The 14,939-nt window shown below is 33.6% G+C and overlaps 1 protein-coding gene across 4 annotated transcripts in view; it reads left to right on the forward strand.

Moving 5' to 3' along the window:
* Nucleotides 1-14,939, forward strand: part of Rock1 (Rho associated coiled-coil containing protein kinase 1) — a 147,462-nt gene that overhangs the window by 51,018 nt on the left and 81,505 nt on the right. For all 4 annotated transcript variants that reach the window (XM_085676327.2, XM_085676328.2, XM_085676329.2 and 1 more), the window contains exons 6-10: nucleotides 169-253; nucleotides 1,354-1,498; nucleotides 1,975-2,113; nucleotides 4,557-4,648; nucleotides 12,628-12,787. In XM_085676327.2, coding sequence (XP_085532453.1) covers nucleotides 169-253; nucleotides 1,354-1,498; nucleotides 1,975-2,113; nucleotides 4,557-4,648; nucleotides 12,628-12,787 — 621 coding nt within the window. The remainder of the gene's footprint in view (nucleotides 1-168; nucleotides 254-1,353; nucleotides 1,499-1,974; nucleotides 2,114-4,556; nucleotides 4,649-12,627; nucleotides 12,788-14,939) is intronic.

Here is a 14,939-nt window from a genome sequence, read left to right on the forward strand (position 1 = left end):
TATAAAGGAATATTTTGATGCACTTGAGTCTCTAGGTGTAGATAAGGAGTAATGCAGATTTAGGCTGTCACATGTGGGTTAAGGGTACTTGGTCTGGAGTAACTGCTTCATAGCTTTGTCAGTGTCTGATCGTTTCAGCAATACTCTGTTTGTTTTTCCCTCCCTCAGAGATGTGAAGCCTGATAATATGCTGCTGGATAAGTCTGGACATTTGAAGTTAGCAGATTTTGGTACTTGTATGAAGATGAATAAGGTTAATTCTTAAATTGTAATTTTGTTTGGCTGTTAAAAATTTACTAACCATATCTGGATTTGTCCAGAATTGACAGAACCATATTTGTTGATCTTGATACCATGGTTACAGTGTCATATTAGAAACTTGTCAGTGGTTTATTTTTTCCTCTCTATTTGGGGTAAATGTAGGTTGTCAGATTTACTAATCTTTTATAACACTTTTGACATATACACTACTGGTAACTAGAAATAGAATTAGTGTAAATGTCACTAAATGTTAAAATTAAGACTTTCATAAAAATGAATTTCAAATGTTTCAGAGATATTTTATGAATACTTTAGTTACGTTCTCTTAACATGTACAAGATTCTGTGGTTCATTTTAAAAGTGAGTTGTAAGAGAAACTTGTGTTCACTATTTATAATAATTTATACATAAAGCAAAAGGAGGAAATATGCAATCTTTTTTCTTTGGTTGGAATGGTTTATATGTTTTTAATATAGCAGAATAGTTAGAAATGTGTATTTATCATTTTGAAAGATACACTGATAAAAAAGAAAAACTAAATAAAAACTATTGTGTCAATAGTTTTATTTATATCAGTTTTATTTCACTTAGTTTTTATTCAGTTGCATTAATCAAGTAGGTAAAAATAAGTAATGTTGGAGGAGGGTGTTAAAATGTAGACCCAATAGTTACTCTGTGTTGACACCATCAAATCCTTCACCTTACACATGTTGCTCAACTTAATATCTATATAGTTAGCTTTTGTGTATTTTTAATCACAGTTCTAGTATAATTAAATCAGTCATATTTTGCTTAAGAAATAATGAAATCAGTATTTATATGCTGTGAAATGTTTTGTTATATAATCTTCTCAGTCTACCTGCCTTGATTTGGTCTCTGCAATGAGTATGCAGTCATTATATTGGCAGTTAGAAGAATAAGAGATTGTGGCATCTCATGAGTGCTACAAAACAAAACAAAAACTTGAATTACTGTTTCTTAGCTATTGAGAATAATGTGTTAAATTTTGGTATGATATTATATAAGACAGTTCTTCTTTAGGTTGTATTAAATTGAAAGCAAATCCTTATCCATGCTTGCTGTCTGTTTTAGGAAGGTATGGTACGATGTGATACAGCAGTTGGAACACCTGATTATATTTCACCTGAAGTATTAAAATCCCAAGGTGGTGATGGCTATTATGGACGAGAGTGTGACTGGTGGTCAGTTGGAGTATTTTTATATGAAATGCTTGTAGGTGAGTAAAGGAGGTGTGTGTGTTAGTTAAGATTATTTTATGTTAGTTAAGATTATGAGTAGTTTATCTTCTTGTTTGTCTGTGTACCATGTACATGCCTGATGTTTTCACAGTTCAACAGAAGGTGGGTAATAGAGGCTAGGTCCTATGTAAGAGCAAAAAGTGTTCTTAACTGCTAAAGCATCTCTCCAACTTCTGTTTTGTTTTGTTTAAGTATCTTATGTTTTTCATTGTAAACTCACCACTTAGCTTCTCTCATAAAATATATTAAGCAGAATTAATTTGTATGAAATAAACATGTTTTGTCTGTTTTAAAAGCTATAGATAGTTAATTTTGTGATGTGTTAAATTTTCTATATTAAGTGTGTGCTTTTGTTTAACAGATTTGGGGGGGCAGGTAACTGATTCTTTTTTTAAAATATGTATTTTTGCAAATATATTTCTTTGGTTTTCATTTTTCCTGTTGATTGTTTCAGGTGATACACCATTTTATGCAGATTCTTTGGTTGGGACTTACAGTAAAATTATGAACCATAAAAATTCACTTACTTTCCCTGATGATAATGACATATCAAAAGAAGCAAAAAATCTCATTTGTGCCTTTCTTACTGACAGGTAATTAATACTGACACTGACTTTCCTTTTGTTATTATTCTGTGTATATTGGTGCCCTAACTTAGAGGTTATCCCTTCTCTCCTCTCAAAGCCAGGTTGTCAGGCTTGCACAGCATGTGCTTTTTCCTGCTGAGCCATCTCATCAACTTACACACTTATTTAAATTCTAAGGCGTTCTCATCTTGCCTCTCAGTTTTTAAGGTTTATACTTAACCTCTTGCATTAAAACTATTAGAATATAAAAGTTGATGTCATGAAATTGATTTAGGATAGTCTGATAGCTTTTCTGGCTGCCATCTTAGTACATATGTGCAATTGACTGATAGCCAGATAACTTTTTTCGTTTGTTGTATTTTAACTTGATTATCAGACTGATAATTATTGAATCTTGGATCTCTTCCCCTTCCCTCCCCTCCTCTCCTCCTCCTTTTTCCTTTCTTTTCTTTTTTCCTTTCCTTTCCTTTCCTTTCCTTTCCTTTCCTTTCCTTTCCTTTCCTTTCCTTTCCTTTCCTTTCCTTTCCTTTCCTTTCCTTTTTCCTTTCCTCCCCTCCCCTCTTTTCCCTTTCCGTTTTTCCTCCTCACATAGACCTGAATGTCCTAGAACTCATACCCAGCTAAATTTTTTTCTTGATACATTAAAACCTCTAAAATTTTCTACATCTTTCATCACTGATTTGCACTGATGGAAATTATATTTTTCTTTGTTACATAAAAGTGATGACATACCTTCAATTTATGTCATTTTTGATTTGGTGATATATAGTATTAAAATGAGTACCTTGCTTACAAACATAGTTATGGCTGTTGTGTTTTTCCACTGCATGAGTGCTTATAAATGTATGTGTTTAGTCCACCTTTAGTTTCAGCATGCGGGAGACAGAGGCAGGTGGATCTCTGTGAGTTCCAGGCCAGCCTGCTCAACAGAGTGAGTTCCAGTCCACCCAGGGTTTTTTTTAACCCTGTCTTGAAAAAATAAAAAAAAAAATAAAAGCCCAAAGCTAAAATAAATGTATGTTTTTAAAACAAAAAAATGGAGCATTTCATACACTTTTTTAGTTTATTGTAATATTTATGTTTGTAGTGCTAGAAATTGAACCCAGGACTTAATATACGGGACAAGGAAAGTGGGCCTTTAATTTGATGGAGTACTTGTGCAAGAACTTGGATTTAATTCTTTTAAATACACAAAACAGAATCAAATGACTCTTTAAGATTACATTTAATGTTGATTTAAGTAGCAGCAGAAGCCTGGTACTTGTAAATATATTTCATTTTTATGTTTACTTTTATTAAAATTATCTTTAATATGTCCTTTAGAATTTGAAAAGCATGGTTCAGATTTTTACAACTTCATGTAAGTAACTGTCTTGTGTTGTATGTTTGGTGTTAGCCATGTAGACATTAGCAAGATATATGGCATCTGCCTCAAGTAACCTCATAGTTCTCTTGGGAGCAAATAGGCAAACATTACCCAGTGGTTATTACAGTGAAGTCAGTACTGTGTACCAGAGGATCCGGCCTGAGAGAGACTCAGTGAAAACTGCTAGCAAAGTGTTAACACATATCAAACAATGACTTTTGAAAAATTTGCTATTGATGATGTTCTAGCTGTGCTAGAGAACATGGGACACCAAGCTCCTTTTTTTCCTTGTATTGAAGGCCAGTTTTAGTTCATTATGTTCTCCAGTAAGGGACTAGTGATGCTTGTGGGGTTTGTTTTTGTTCATTTTAAGGTGTGACTGTTGTATTGCAAACTGAACCCAAGGCATTGCATGCTTCAAGTGCTTTTCCATTGAACTACAGTCTCAGAATAGCCCCAGCTGGCCTTAAGCTTATAATCCTCCTTCCTCTTTGTGTCCTGTCAGGATATTGTCAGATTCTCCATGCTCAGTTTTGCCATTATCAGGTTTAAATTGATTAAAAATGTTGAATAATTTTTAAAAATAAAGTGAAAATTAAAATTTTAAATGTGTTTCTGGGGTCTTTGGTAGAATTTGATATGAATTAAAGTTGTTTATAATTTTACCATAAATTTTAAAAAGTCATTGCATTTGACTTGTCATGTAAATCTGTCCGACTTGGTTTTCATTAAAAATAGAAAATAGGAATGAATCTATGCTTTTATATATTTTTTCCTTGTAAAAAAATCTTTAATATCAATCTGCTTTTTATTTTCTGAAAATTTTGCTGAATATAGATTTTGGTTTTTAAGGACATAGTTTCCTGGAACTCACTTTATAGAGGCAGGCCTCTAACTCAGAGATATGCCTGCCTCTGCCTCCCAGGTGCTGGTATTAAAGGCATGTGCCACCATACCCTGCCTGAGAATAGATTTTTAAGGTGACAGATCTGTCAGGTTTGGTGTTCTTTCACAAAGAAACCTATACAGGTTATGATAAGATCTTAAATGATTAATTACTTTTCTCCTTCCCTTTCTGTTTAGAGAAGTGAGATTGGGCAGGAATGGTGTAGAGGAAATCAAACGTCATCTCTTCTTCAAAAATGATCAGTGGGCTTGGGAAACACTCCGAGACAGTAAGTTATTTTTCCCCTGGGCATTCAGGAGTGTTTGAAAGTAATTGTAGAAAGTTGGAAGTGTCTTGCTCAATATTTGTGTGCAGTTGATGAAAATAAGTTCACAGTGCTGCTTAGAAATTATCTAAACCCAGTTAAAAAGAACGTTTGATAATGCTGAGAACTTCTCTCGAGTCCCTTGCACATACCATACAGGAGGAATGGAGTTGATATTTGAGCATTTTTGACTTGTTCTTTATTTAGGCTTAGTTATTTGTATATGGAAAAGAATCAGTAAGTAGTAGCAATTAGAATCAAAATGCTTTCTCTTGTGAAATGACAAGTTTTTCTCTTATTTTAATTAAAACTTAAGCTATCAGAACCTATGGTACTGCTAAGTATGGAGTATAACTCAGTTTTGTTTATGTATATATTGGAACTTGTGGTGTATTTGATTTCATTAGGGCTTTGTAGATTGCAGTTGTGAAATAAATACACAGTAGGCTAGAAGTTAATTTTCAGTCATTGTAGAGCATTTTCTTAGTTTTTATTAAAGAAAGTTAAAATTATAAGGTGATCTGAAGAAAACTTCATATAAGACAGATATATTAGAATTATATAATAGCACCAAAGATGTCCCAGATTTGAAAGAATAAGAATTTATCCTTTTCCGTACAAAAGTTTCAGATTTTTTTTTCCTTTTTATTTATCAAAAGGATAATGCTACTATGTCATCAGCCATGAGCAGTAATGGAAATAAGCTCTCCTGGAAAGTATTAGGAGCATTAAGACTGTGGAATTCATGAGACAGTGAGTGGTAGTTCTTACTTAAAGGGGAAATTTTTAAATTAATTTTGAAGAAATGGGTGGTGTAAGTTTGCTAGTTTTAGTGGTATATTCTAGTTATCAAAGATTACTAAACGAAACAGTTACATTGCTTACAGCATAGCATCTATGTCCTAAGCTATAAAATTACCCAAGAAGAAGAAGGGAATACAAATTACTCTAGAGATCAATAGATTGTACTATATCAAGAATTGTCAACTTGGGCTGGAGAGATGGCTCAGCAGTTAAGGGCATTGCCTGCTCTTCCAAAGGTCCTGAGTTCAATTCCCAGCAACCACATGGTGGCTCACAACCATCTGTAATGAGGTCTGGTGGCCTCTTCTGACCTGAAGGCATACACACAGACAGAATATTGTATACATAATAAATAAATAAATTAAAAAAAAAAAAGAATTGTCAACTGTACTTACAGACTTATAAGAGAAACTACAACAGCAGTGTGACCTTGGGAGAACTCATTAGCAGCCCTCCCTAGGAGAGAATGTGCTGCCATTATTGTCCGGAGGCTGCAAGTTCGACTTTTGCTAGACAGCAGTGAGCAGGAAACGAGGCAGATAGTTATATTGAAAAGTTTTTGTTTTTTAATTCATGTATGCTTTTAGGAAAGTTTTAGAAAGGTTAAAAAATGAAACAATATAAAATAGGACATTGAAGAGAAGTGTCTTTTTGAATGGTTTTTTAAATTTTTTTTAGAGTTAGGAATTATACAGATAACTATAGAATAACCACATAATAAACCACTCTAAAAATAGAATGGCTACATTTCGGGTTTTTTGCTTGAAAAGTTGTTTTTAAGTAGGAGAGAAATATTTGAACCCTATTTCAGACCAAGCGTGGTTTTATTCCAGGTATGAGAAGAACAACAGTGTCAAGCCAAGTTTCTTCTTGTGCAGCTCATAGTTGTGTGGGAATGGAGGCCCAAATCCATGTCACTGTTAAAACCCTGAACTTAGTAAAACTGCCTTTAGTTATAAAGAAAGGTGGGCTTATAGCTTTAAATCTAAGGACTTATACTTAGCAGATTATTGCTATCTATTGTGATTTTATTAGTATTGTTATTTTTTTATTTTTTATATTTTAAAGAGCTGCATTGCTGTCTGTTTTTAAGAGGGTTTTGTTATTGCTGTTTTGTTTGGTGATACTGAGAAATCAAGCCCAGGATTTTATGTGTTCCAGATAAGCACTGCACCACTGAACCACATGCCTATCTTTAAGGTTTTGGGATAGTCTTAGTTAGATTCAGCATACTTAGGAACATTCTTATAATTTTCTTAAACTTAATAGGTTATGCTTTGTGGTTATTAAAAAACTAAAGCTATAGAATTACTATCACTTCTTTCCTTCTTCCTGCCCTTTTTCACAGACTACTTCTAAAACACCAAGAAATGCTTTATTCTGAAACGAACATACTGAACTAAGTTTTAAATAATTATATATAATGGTTATAATTCCTTTAGACTTTTTTAAAAAATATTTTTTTTTGGAAGGAGTAAAGTGGTTATAATTTCTTATCTGGATGTTTGCTTGCATGTATGTATTTGCAACATGTGTGTGCCTGGTGAGTGCAGAGACAATAACAGGCTGTTGTATTCCTGGGACTGAAATTGTAGATAGTTGTGTACTGCGATATAGGTGCTGGGAACCAAATAGGCTCCCCAAGAACAGCTAGTGTGATTAATGACTGAGCATCTCTCCAGTTCCAGTTATTTATACTTTTAATATTTTTGGATTTCCATTATTCTGTGGTAAAAATGTTTTCTTTTGCAATTCATCTAGTTTTACTATTTAAATGTTTTAAAGTTCCCGTGACAGTTAGTCTTCTAGTTAACCTGTTTTTCTTGGTTGTGTAGTACATACTTTCTCCAAATCTCCTGAATCTATTCACCTTTTATTTAAAGCCATAAAATTGCTTTTACATTTACTTGAGATAGAGTTGAAGAAATGACAGGGGTATGAGATTAAAATAGAAGACTAGGGCTGGGGAGATGGCTGAGATTAAGAGCTCTTGCTGCTCTTCCAGAGGTTGAGTTCAGTTCCCAGCAACCACATGGTAACTCACAACCATCTGTAAGAGATCTGATGCCCTCTTCTGACCTGTAGGCATACATACAGGCAGAACACTATATACATGAGAAAAAAAAAATCTTAAAAAAATAAAGATAGAAGACTAAAGAAATTAAAAGACCCTTTTCCCCTGACAAATCTTATCACAGTTAATTGCAGTGCAGGTATTTAAATCTAAGTTTGTATGACTTCCCAGCCTTTGAGCATTGTAATATTGCGTAGCATTTAATGGTTCTTCTTCTGTGTAATAATATTTATCAGAAATGTAAGGAGTCAACATGTAGGCAGTTGAAATTTTTGCATGAAAGCACATGCATGATCTGATGTTTATTACATATGAATGACATATATTACTAATGCTAAATTAAAATGTTGTTATCTGCAAAACATTTCGTATTCATCATCTCTTTGGAAAGAAAATACTGCCATTGCTTAATTTACCTGTAGCTGGTGAGAAATATATAAGGTACTCTCAGTGACAATCTGTCTGCTTATGTCCTATCAATTTAGTGTAAAGCAAGAACAGACTTTTATCCTGAGTCTTACTAATTAAGACTAATACACTCAACTGTGTGGTGGTGGTGTGTGCCTTTAATTCCAGCTCTTGGGAGGCAGAGACAGGCAGGTCTCTTGTGAGTTTGTGACCAACCTGGTCTATAAAGCAAGCTTCAGGACAGCCAGGGCTACACAGAGAAACTCTGCCTCAAACAACAACAAAGACTAACTAATTTACTCTCTTGAGAATTTTGCATTCTCCTGGTAAAGATTAATAATGTGGTCTTCATTAATAAGGAATTTAGGGCCTAACTTGTAAGTCATGATCTTTAAAACTTTAGACCTTTTTTTCTTTTGGAAGGAGTAAAGTGGTCATGACAAAATCCTCTACTTTAGTCATATTTAACCAGCATTAAGTATTTTCACATTGCCATCTAACCATCATCATTGTGTATCTCCAAAACTTTCATTATTCCTAATTAAAAAATCTTTGTTCATTAAATACTAATTCTCCTTTCTTCTTCTTCCCAGTTGACCACCAGTAAGCACTGTAGAACTTTGAATTTGATTATTCAGGGTACTTAATTTAAGTAGAATGCTTTCTGTGATGGGTTTATTTGACCTAGCAGACATATACCCTCCTCATCTCTGTTGCAACGTCAGTCATAGTTTCCATTGTTAGTATGTGTGCCACATTTTGTTAAATCCATTTATCAATCATTAAACATTTAGGTTTCTCCACTTTGCAGCTATTGTGAGCTATTCTTCCACTAATGTTAATACAGAAATGTATGTTATGTTACATTATAACCTATTTTATACCACGTACAGTATATATGAATACTTGCAGAAATTTCCTGTCTTGAGTATCAACAAATTGAAATTTAACAATCATTTGCATTTCTGTGTTTAGGTTTTTGAAGAATCAGTCATTACCCACCCTGATGCTTTCTCATAGTAACTTTGGTTTGCAATTTCCTAATGACTACTAATGTTAAACACTTTTATGTGTGCTTATTTGCTGCATAATAATTTTATATAATTTTATAATTTTGTCTTTTCCCCACTTTGAATTGGTTTAATTTTTATTTCTAATTATTCTATGCATTTTTAAAAATCATATGAGTAAAAAGTGGTCATCAATAAATAATCCTGAGCGTTTCATTAATCTGTGATTACATTGTTGACTGTGTGCATCTTCATTTGGCTCTTTTGAAGGCTTCCATAAAGGAATAAGTTGTATTCATAAATAAATTGTATTCAGTTTGCTAGATGTGTAAATTCATATATTTTATCAGATTTTGGGAGCTCTGGACATTATTTCTTTAAATATTCTTTTCTGCCTCTTTTTCTCCTTTTCTGTCAGAACTCTTAGGATGCACATCACATGTTAGCCAGTTGATGATGTGCCACAATTTCTTTAGGCTTTGTCTATTCTTTCATTTCATTGTTAGAATTGCTGTTTGGTTCCATTTTCTACCTTCTGACAGTTAAGGCATCATTCTTCTGCTTCCTTATAGTTCATTGTCCATAGTATCCTTTAGCACTTATACACATAAAGAAGATCTAATATAAAATTGTATTTAGTAATTCAAATGTCTCAGGTTTTCCAGTGATGATTTCTAGCAGTTTTTCAAAAATTCGCTGTGAATGAACTGTATGTCCTTTTAAAACTATATATGTATGCTTTATAAATTATTTTGTAATGAACATGGCATTTTGAATGTTACAATGTTAAATCTGAAATCAAATCCTCTACAGGTTGTTGGTTATTGTTGCCTGTGGGCATTGATTGTCCAGACTCATTTTACAAAGTTCATATCTCCTGTCTTTGTGTTTACTGTGGTCTCTGTTCTGTTAGCCAATGACAGAAATTTCCTAAAATACCAAAATTTGAGCCAAATTTTTTTCTTTATATTAATTTATGTATATGTGTGTATGCCTTTGGTATGTATGCACCACATGCATGTAAGCATTAACAAAAGCCAGAAGAGGGCATCAGATTCCCTGGAACTGGAGTTAGAAGTGGTTGTGAGCCAGCTGATGAAGGTGCTGGAAACAGAACTTGGCTTTTCTGCAAGAGCAGCAAGTGCTGTTAATTGCTGAGCCATCTCTTCAGGTCCATGAGTTCCTCTCTTTTTTAAACACTCCCTGCTTATTTCAAGGTGTTCAGTAAATTATACAATTCTCAAGAAAGTTGCTTCAGACAGTTTTTGTTAACAAATGTTTCAGTAGAGAAAGGTGTTCTTAGAAGTCTCCCAGGTTTTGTTGATATTGGTTATTTATTAATAAAGATATTTATAATTAAATACTCTTGAAGAGTCACTAATTAGTTCTCACATGATTGGGTGGCACTATACACATTCTAAACATTTCAATTCAGAAGCAGAGTGTTGTTGGTTGTTTTTTCTCCTTTACTCTTAGTTTTTGGTGGAGGGAGGCCCACTACCCAGCACCTCAATAAATCACATATGGAGGATTATTCTCTGAATGCCCAGCCTTAGCTTGACTTGTTTCTTGCCAGCATTTCCTAACTTAAATTAGCCCATCTATCTTTAGTCTCGGGGCTTTTATCTTTCTCTATTCCTATATACCTTTTCTTTCCTTCTTACGGTGTCTGACTGTGTAGCTGTGTGACTGGGTGACTGGAGCCTGCTAGCTCCTGAAGTCTTCTTTCCTCTCTCATTCCCAGATCTTTTGCCTCCCAGAATTCTCATATTTATCCTGTCTGCCTTCCAGCCCTACCTATTTCTCTCTCCTGCTTCACTATTGTCCATTCATCTCTATTAGACCATCAGGTGTTTTTGACAGGCACAGTAACGCAGCTTCACAGAGCTAAACAAATGCAAGATAAACAAAAGTAGCACACCTTAAAATAATATTCCCCAACAGCAGAGGTTTTAGAGCTCTCCCAGGATGTCTTCATATACATCTCAACAGTTTTCTAAAAGTAACAGAAAAACCTTGACACATTTAAAACTATTCTGATGGACTAGTGAGATGGCTCCGTAGCTAACAGTGCTTGCTAGCAAAAGGATGATTCCTGAATTTATTCCAAGTCATCCTCTGATCTCCATAATATGCCATGCCATGGACTTGTATGCACACATAAGTATAATGTGTTTATACTTATTATAAAAGTATAATATTTTAAAAATTAAAATAATACCTCATAAGAAAACCAAGTAAATTGATAGCAATAGAGAAAATATAACACACTGGTTGGCATCTTTAAACTATTATTACTTGATAATTTTAAAGAGTTTTATTTTTTTGTTTGCTTCAGCAGTTGACTCAAGAAGTCTATTTTGGGGACCTGGGAATAGGGGCTATTGTCCTTAGCATTATAAGCTGTTTAACAGTATTCATGGACTCAGATGACAGTAGCATTTCTCCTCTCCCATTCATGATAACTGCAAGTATATACAAACATTGTCAAGTATTATTTCAGTGGACAAAAATTCAGATTGAAAGCAATTGTTTTAGGAAGTAAATCTGCCAGGTATGGTGTTTCACAACTTTAATCCTGAGCACTCAGGAGGCAGAGACAGGCAGGTCTCAGTGATTTTGAGGCCAGTTAAGGCTACACAGTAAGATACTTTATTGGGCTAGTTTGTTGCTTTGTTCTAAAATTGGCCAGATAGTTCTTTGTGGCTAAGATTGAACTTGCTTGGATCCCAGTGATTCAAAATAAAAAATAGTTCCTTTGTATAAGAATGTCCATGAAATGAGCTCAGTTGGTTTTGCTCACTTTCAACTTCTCCTCTAAAGGAAAGGGTGGTATTTGTATCTAAGGTAGTGATCCAGTATTTTCTTGACTGTTCTATCTTTACACTAAAAATATTATACTTAGTTTTTAAATATGCTTTCTATATCATAGTCAAGTTTCAGGAGACATTAGTAACATTAATTTTATGTCGTATTTTCCCTTTATTATGAGTATTTAAAATTGTTACTAAGTTTTTATTAGAAGGAAGCCCTTTAATCACTCCCCATCATATATGATTCTCTTTCTCTTCTCTATTTCTGGGACAACTCAGAAACAAATATGATTTCTGGCTTTCTGTATAGCAAATTAGCAACTTAAAAAAAACTCTCTAGTGCTTAAAATTAACCTTTTTTAAAAGTATACTTTGTTAAGCTATAGGTTCTGGAAATTAATGTATGCATTTCCAAATGCTTTTGAGTATTTTAAACTATGTTGTGTTCTGTAGCAAATCTTAATTTTGCTTGTAGCATTTGACTTAATCTTGAAGCAAAAGTAAATGCAAGTATATAATTTTCATTTAATTTTGAATTCTAGTAAATCTTAGTATTATAAAATTTAATGCATTTTATGTTAGGGTTCACAAGTTATTTAGTAGCAAGAAACCATCAGTATTTTGTATGGACTCCTGTTTGCTTGCTTTAGGTGAGGCCTCTTTTGTTGCTCAGTCTACCCTTGAAGCCCTGGGCTCTCACACTTCTGACCAGCCCCTTGAGTAGCTGGGACTGTAGGTATATGCTGTTGTTCTGGGCTAGTGTAGATCTTTGAGCCACTATATTTGTATACCAAGTTTGAAAAGAACAACTAACTACTTTCTTTCTGTTTTCAGCTGTAGCACCAGTTGTTCCTGATTTAAGTAGTGACATTGATACTAGTAATTTTGATGACTTGGAAGAAGACAAAGGAGATGAAGAAACATTTCCTATTCCTAAAGCTTTTGTTGGCAATCAACTACCTTTTGTAGGATTTACATATTATAGCAATCGTAGGTAAGTATGCCAAGCAGTAATTTAGGGGTAATTTTATACTCACCATATTTTCTTAAAGATATCTAAATACCGTTTTTAAGTAGAGTTGATGGTATATAAAGATAAATCTTTTTACTGCACCAATTTTTATTTCTAATATTTGTTTTTCCCCCAGTCTCATTCATGTATGTTCAGAATATAGTTTTTTAGGAAAATTATGTTGAATTACGTAGCATATCTTAAAGTAAAAATAGCAAATGAAATAATTCTTTTAGTACTGACAATTCAGCCACTGTTTTTATTTAAAGAGTTATGGCTCAAAATTTTTGGAACAGCATAAAATGTTTACCTAGCATTTCATCACCATACTAATGCTACCGAAAGCACATAATTCTTAGTTCCTGAAAAACTGATTTCTCCAAAGGAAAAAAATTGAATGAACATTTCCATGAATAATAACATACAATAGTACCTGTAGTGTAATATTGGACAAATAATTAGCCTTTTATATTAAAACAGGGATAACGATAATGAGTTAGGCTCTTGCCTAACTCTGGGTTGTTTTAAGGGTATGTAGTAAAGCGCAACTGTACTTTGCATGTTCTAAGCACTCGGTGTTAGCTCTTATTACCATTGGCACTGTCTACTGTCAGTGTCTGTCTTTACATGTACTTAAGTAACCTTAACCTTTGGCATTATTTCATTGTGTTGGGCATTCATCCATCAACAGATAGATATATTTGATAATTTGGGCTTTGTCACATGTATGGTTCATACTAAGGTACAGTATAAGATACAGTACATGTGCAGTGAGCAAATGAATGAGCTGTACAATATAAGTTAGTAAGTTCTACTTAATAGAAACAAAGTGCTAGACCAGTACGGTACAGCAAAGCACATGACAGCACTTCTGGTTTAAGTCTGCACATCATTGTTGTTCATTGCTCCAAACTTCTGTTCTCATCAATTTATTCTTCATAGTGTGGTGTTAAATATATGATTTACTTGGAATGATTATTAAATTTGAATTATTGTAGCTAATTTTACTTTAAAGAGTCTTATCATTTTAGTCAAAAATTTTATAATGAAGGATTTGGGTCTACTATAGATAGAAAACCAGAAGGCAGTGTAGTCCTCTCTCCTAAACTCACTTCCCCAGGAATTTACTTAGAACTACACTGGACACCTGTGCAGCATCACTGCCAGCATCACACCTGAGCTTTCTTCAGTAGAAAAGCCTACTAATTTAATTCCTTCCTCCTGACATCTAACTACTTTATGTTGACATACATGCACAGGAGATCTTTTAGATAGGTTTTCATAAAGTCTAATTTTATGTTACATTTTCCTAGACTTTTCTCAATATGTTATTAAACAATCCCCAGTATTTTTAGATTCTCTGTGGAGAGTCCAGTAATTCATTATGTTTCTTTATACAAAGTTAATCTTTAGTTAAATAAACTTTATGCTACATTGTCATGCACTTCATTTTATTACATGGTTTTCCTTTATGTTCATACTTCATGTTCTAATGTAATGTTTAAGTTTCTTACAAATACAATGTATTGGGTACTTAAAGTACTGTAGCCTTTCAGCACACGGGAGGCAGAGGCAGGCAGATCTCTGTGAGTTCAAGAACAGCCTGGTCTACAGAGTGAGTTCCAAGATAGCCAGGGCTGTTACACAGAGAAACTGTGTCTCAAAAAACAGGCAAAACAATGATAAGAAGTATTATAGCCTTATTTTCTAATATAATAATTTTTTTTAATTTTATATGTATGTATGTAGGCCTGAGTGTATTTATGCCTAGACCATGCATAGGCATATAAAAGCATGTGGTGCTTTTTTAAAGTAAGTGCTTATAGCATGAAAAGCTGAAAATTAAGGTGCTTTTCATAAAGAGTCAATAGTCGGGCATGGTGGTACACATCTGTACTCTGAGCACATGGACGGTTGAGACAAAAGTATCCAGGCTGGCCTGCGCCACATGCTGAGATTTTTTTAGCAAGACCCTGTCTGAAAAAATAAAAACTTTCAACAAAATATTTGTTAACTTACTGTAATCTATAATGTGTAAGTTTGAATATACTTGTATGAGATAGAAAATTTCTGAGATGTTCATCCTGAAATCCAAAAGCTATTTATTTCTAAAGTGTAACTAACTATGAGACGG

This window comes from Myodes glareolus, chromosome 13, assembly GCF_982192425.1.
Source record: "Myodes glareolus chromosome 13, mMyoGla1.1, whole genome shotgun sequence".
Taxonomy (NCBI): domain Eukaryota; kingdom Metazoa; phylum Chordata; class Mammalia; order Rodentia; family Cricetidae; genus Myodes; species Myodes glareolus.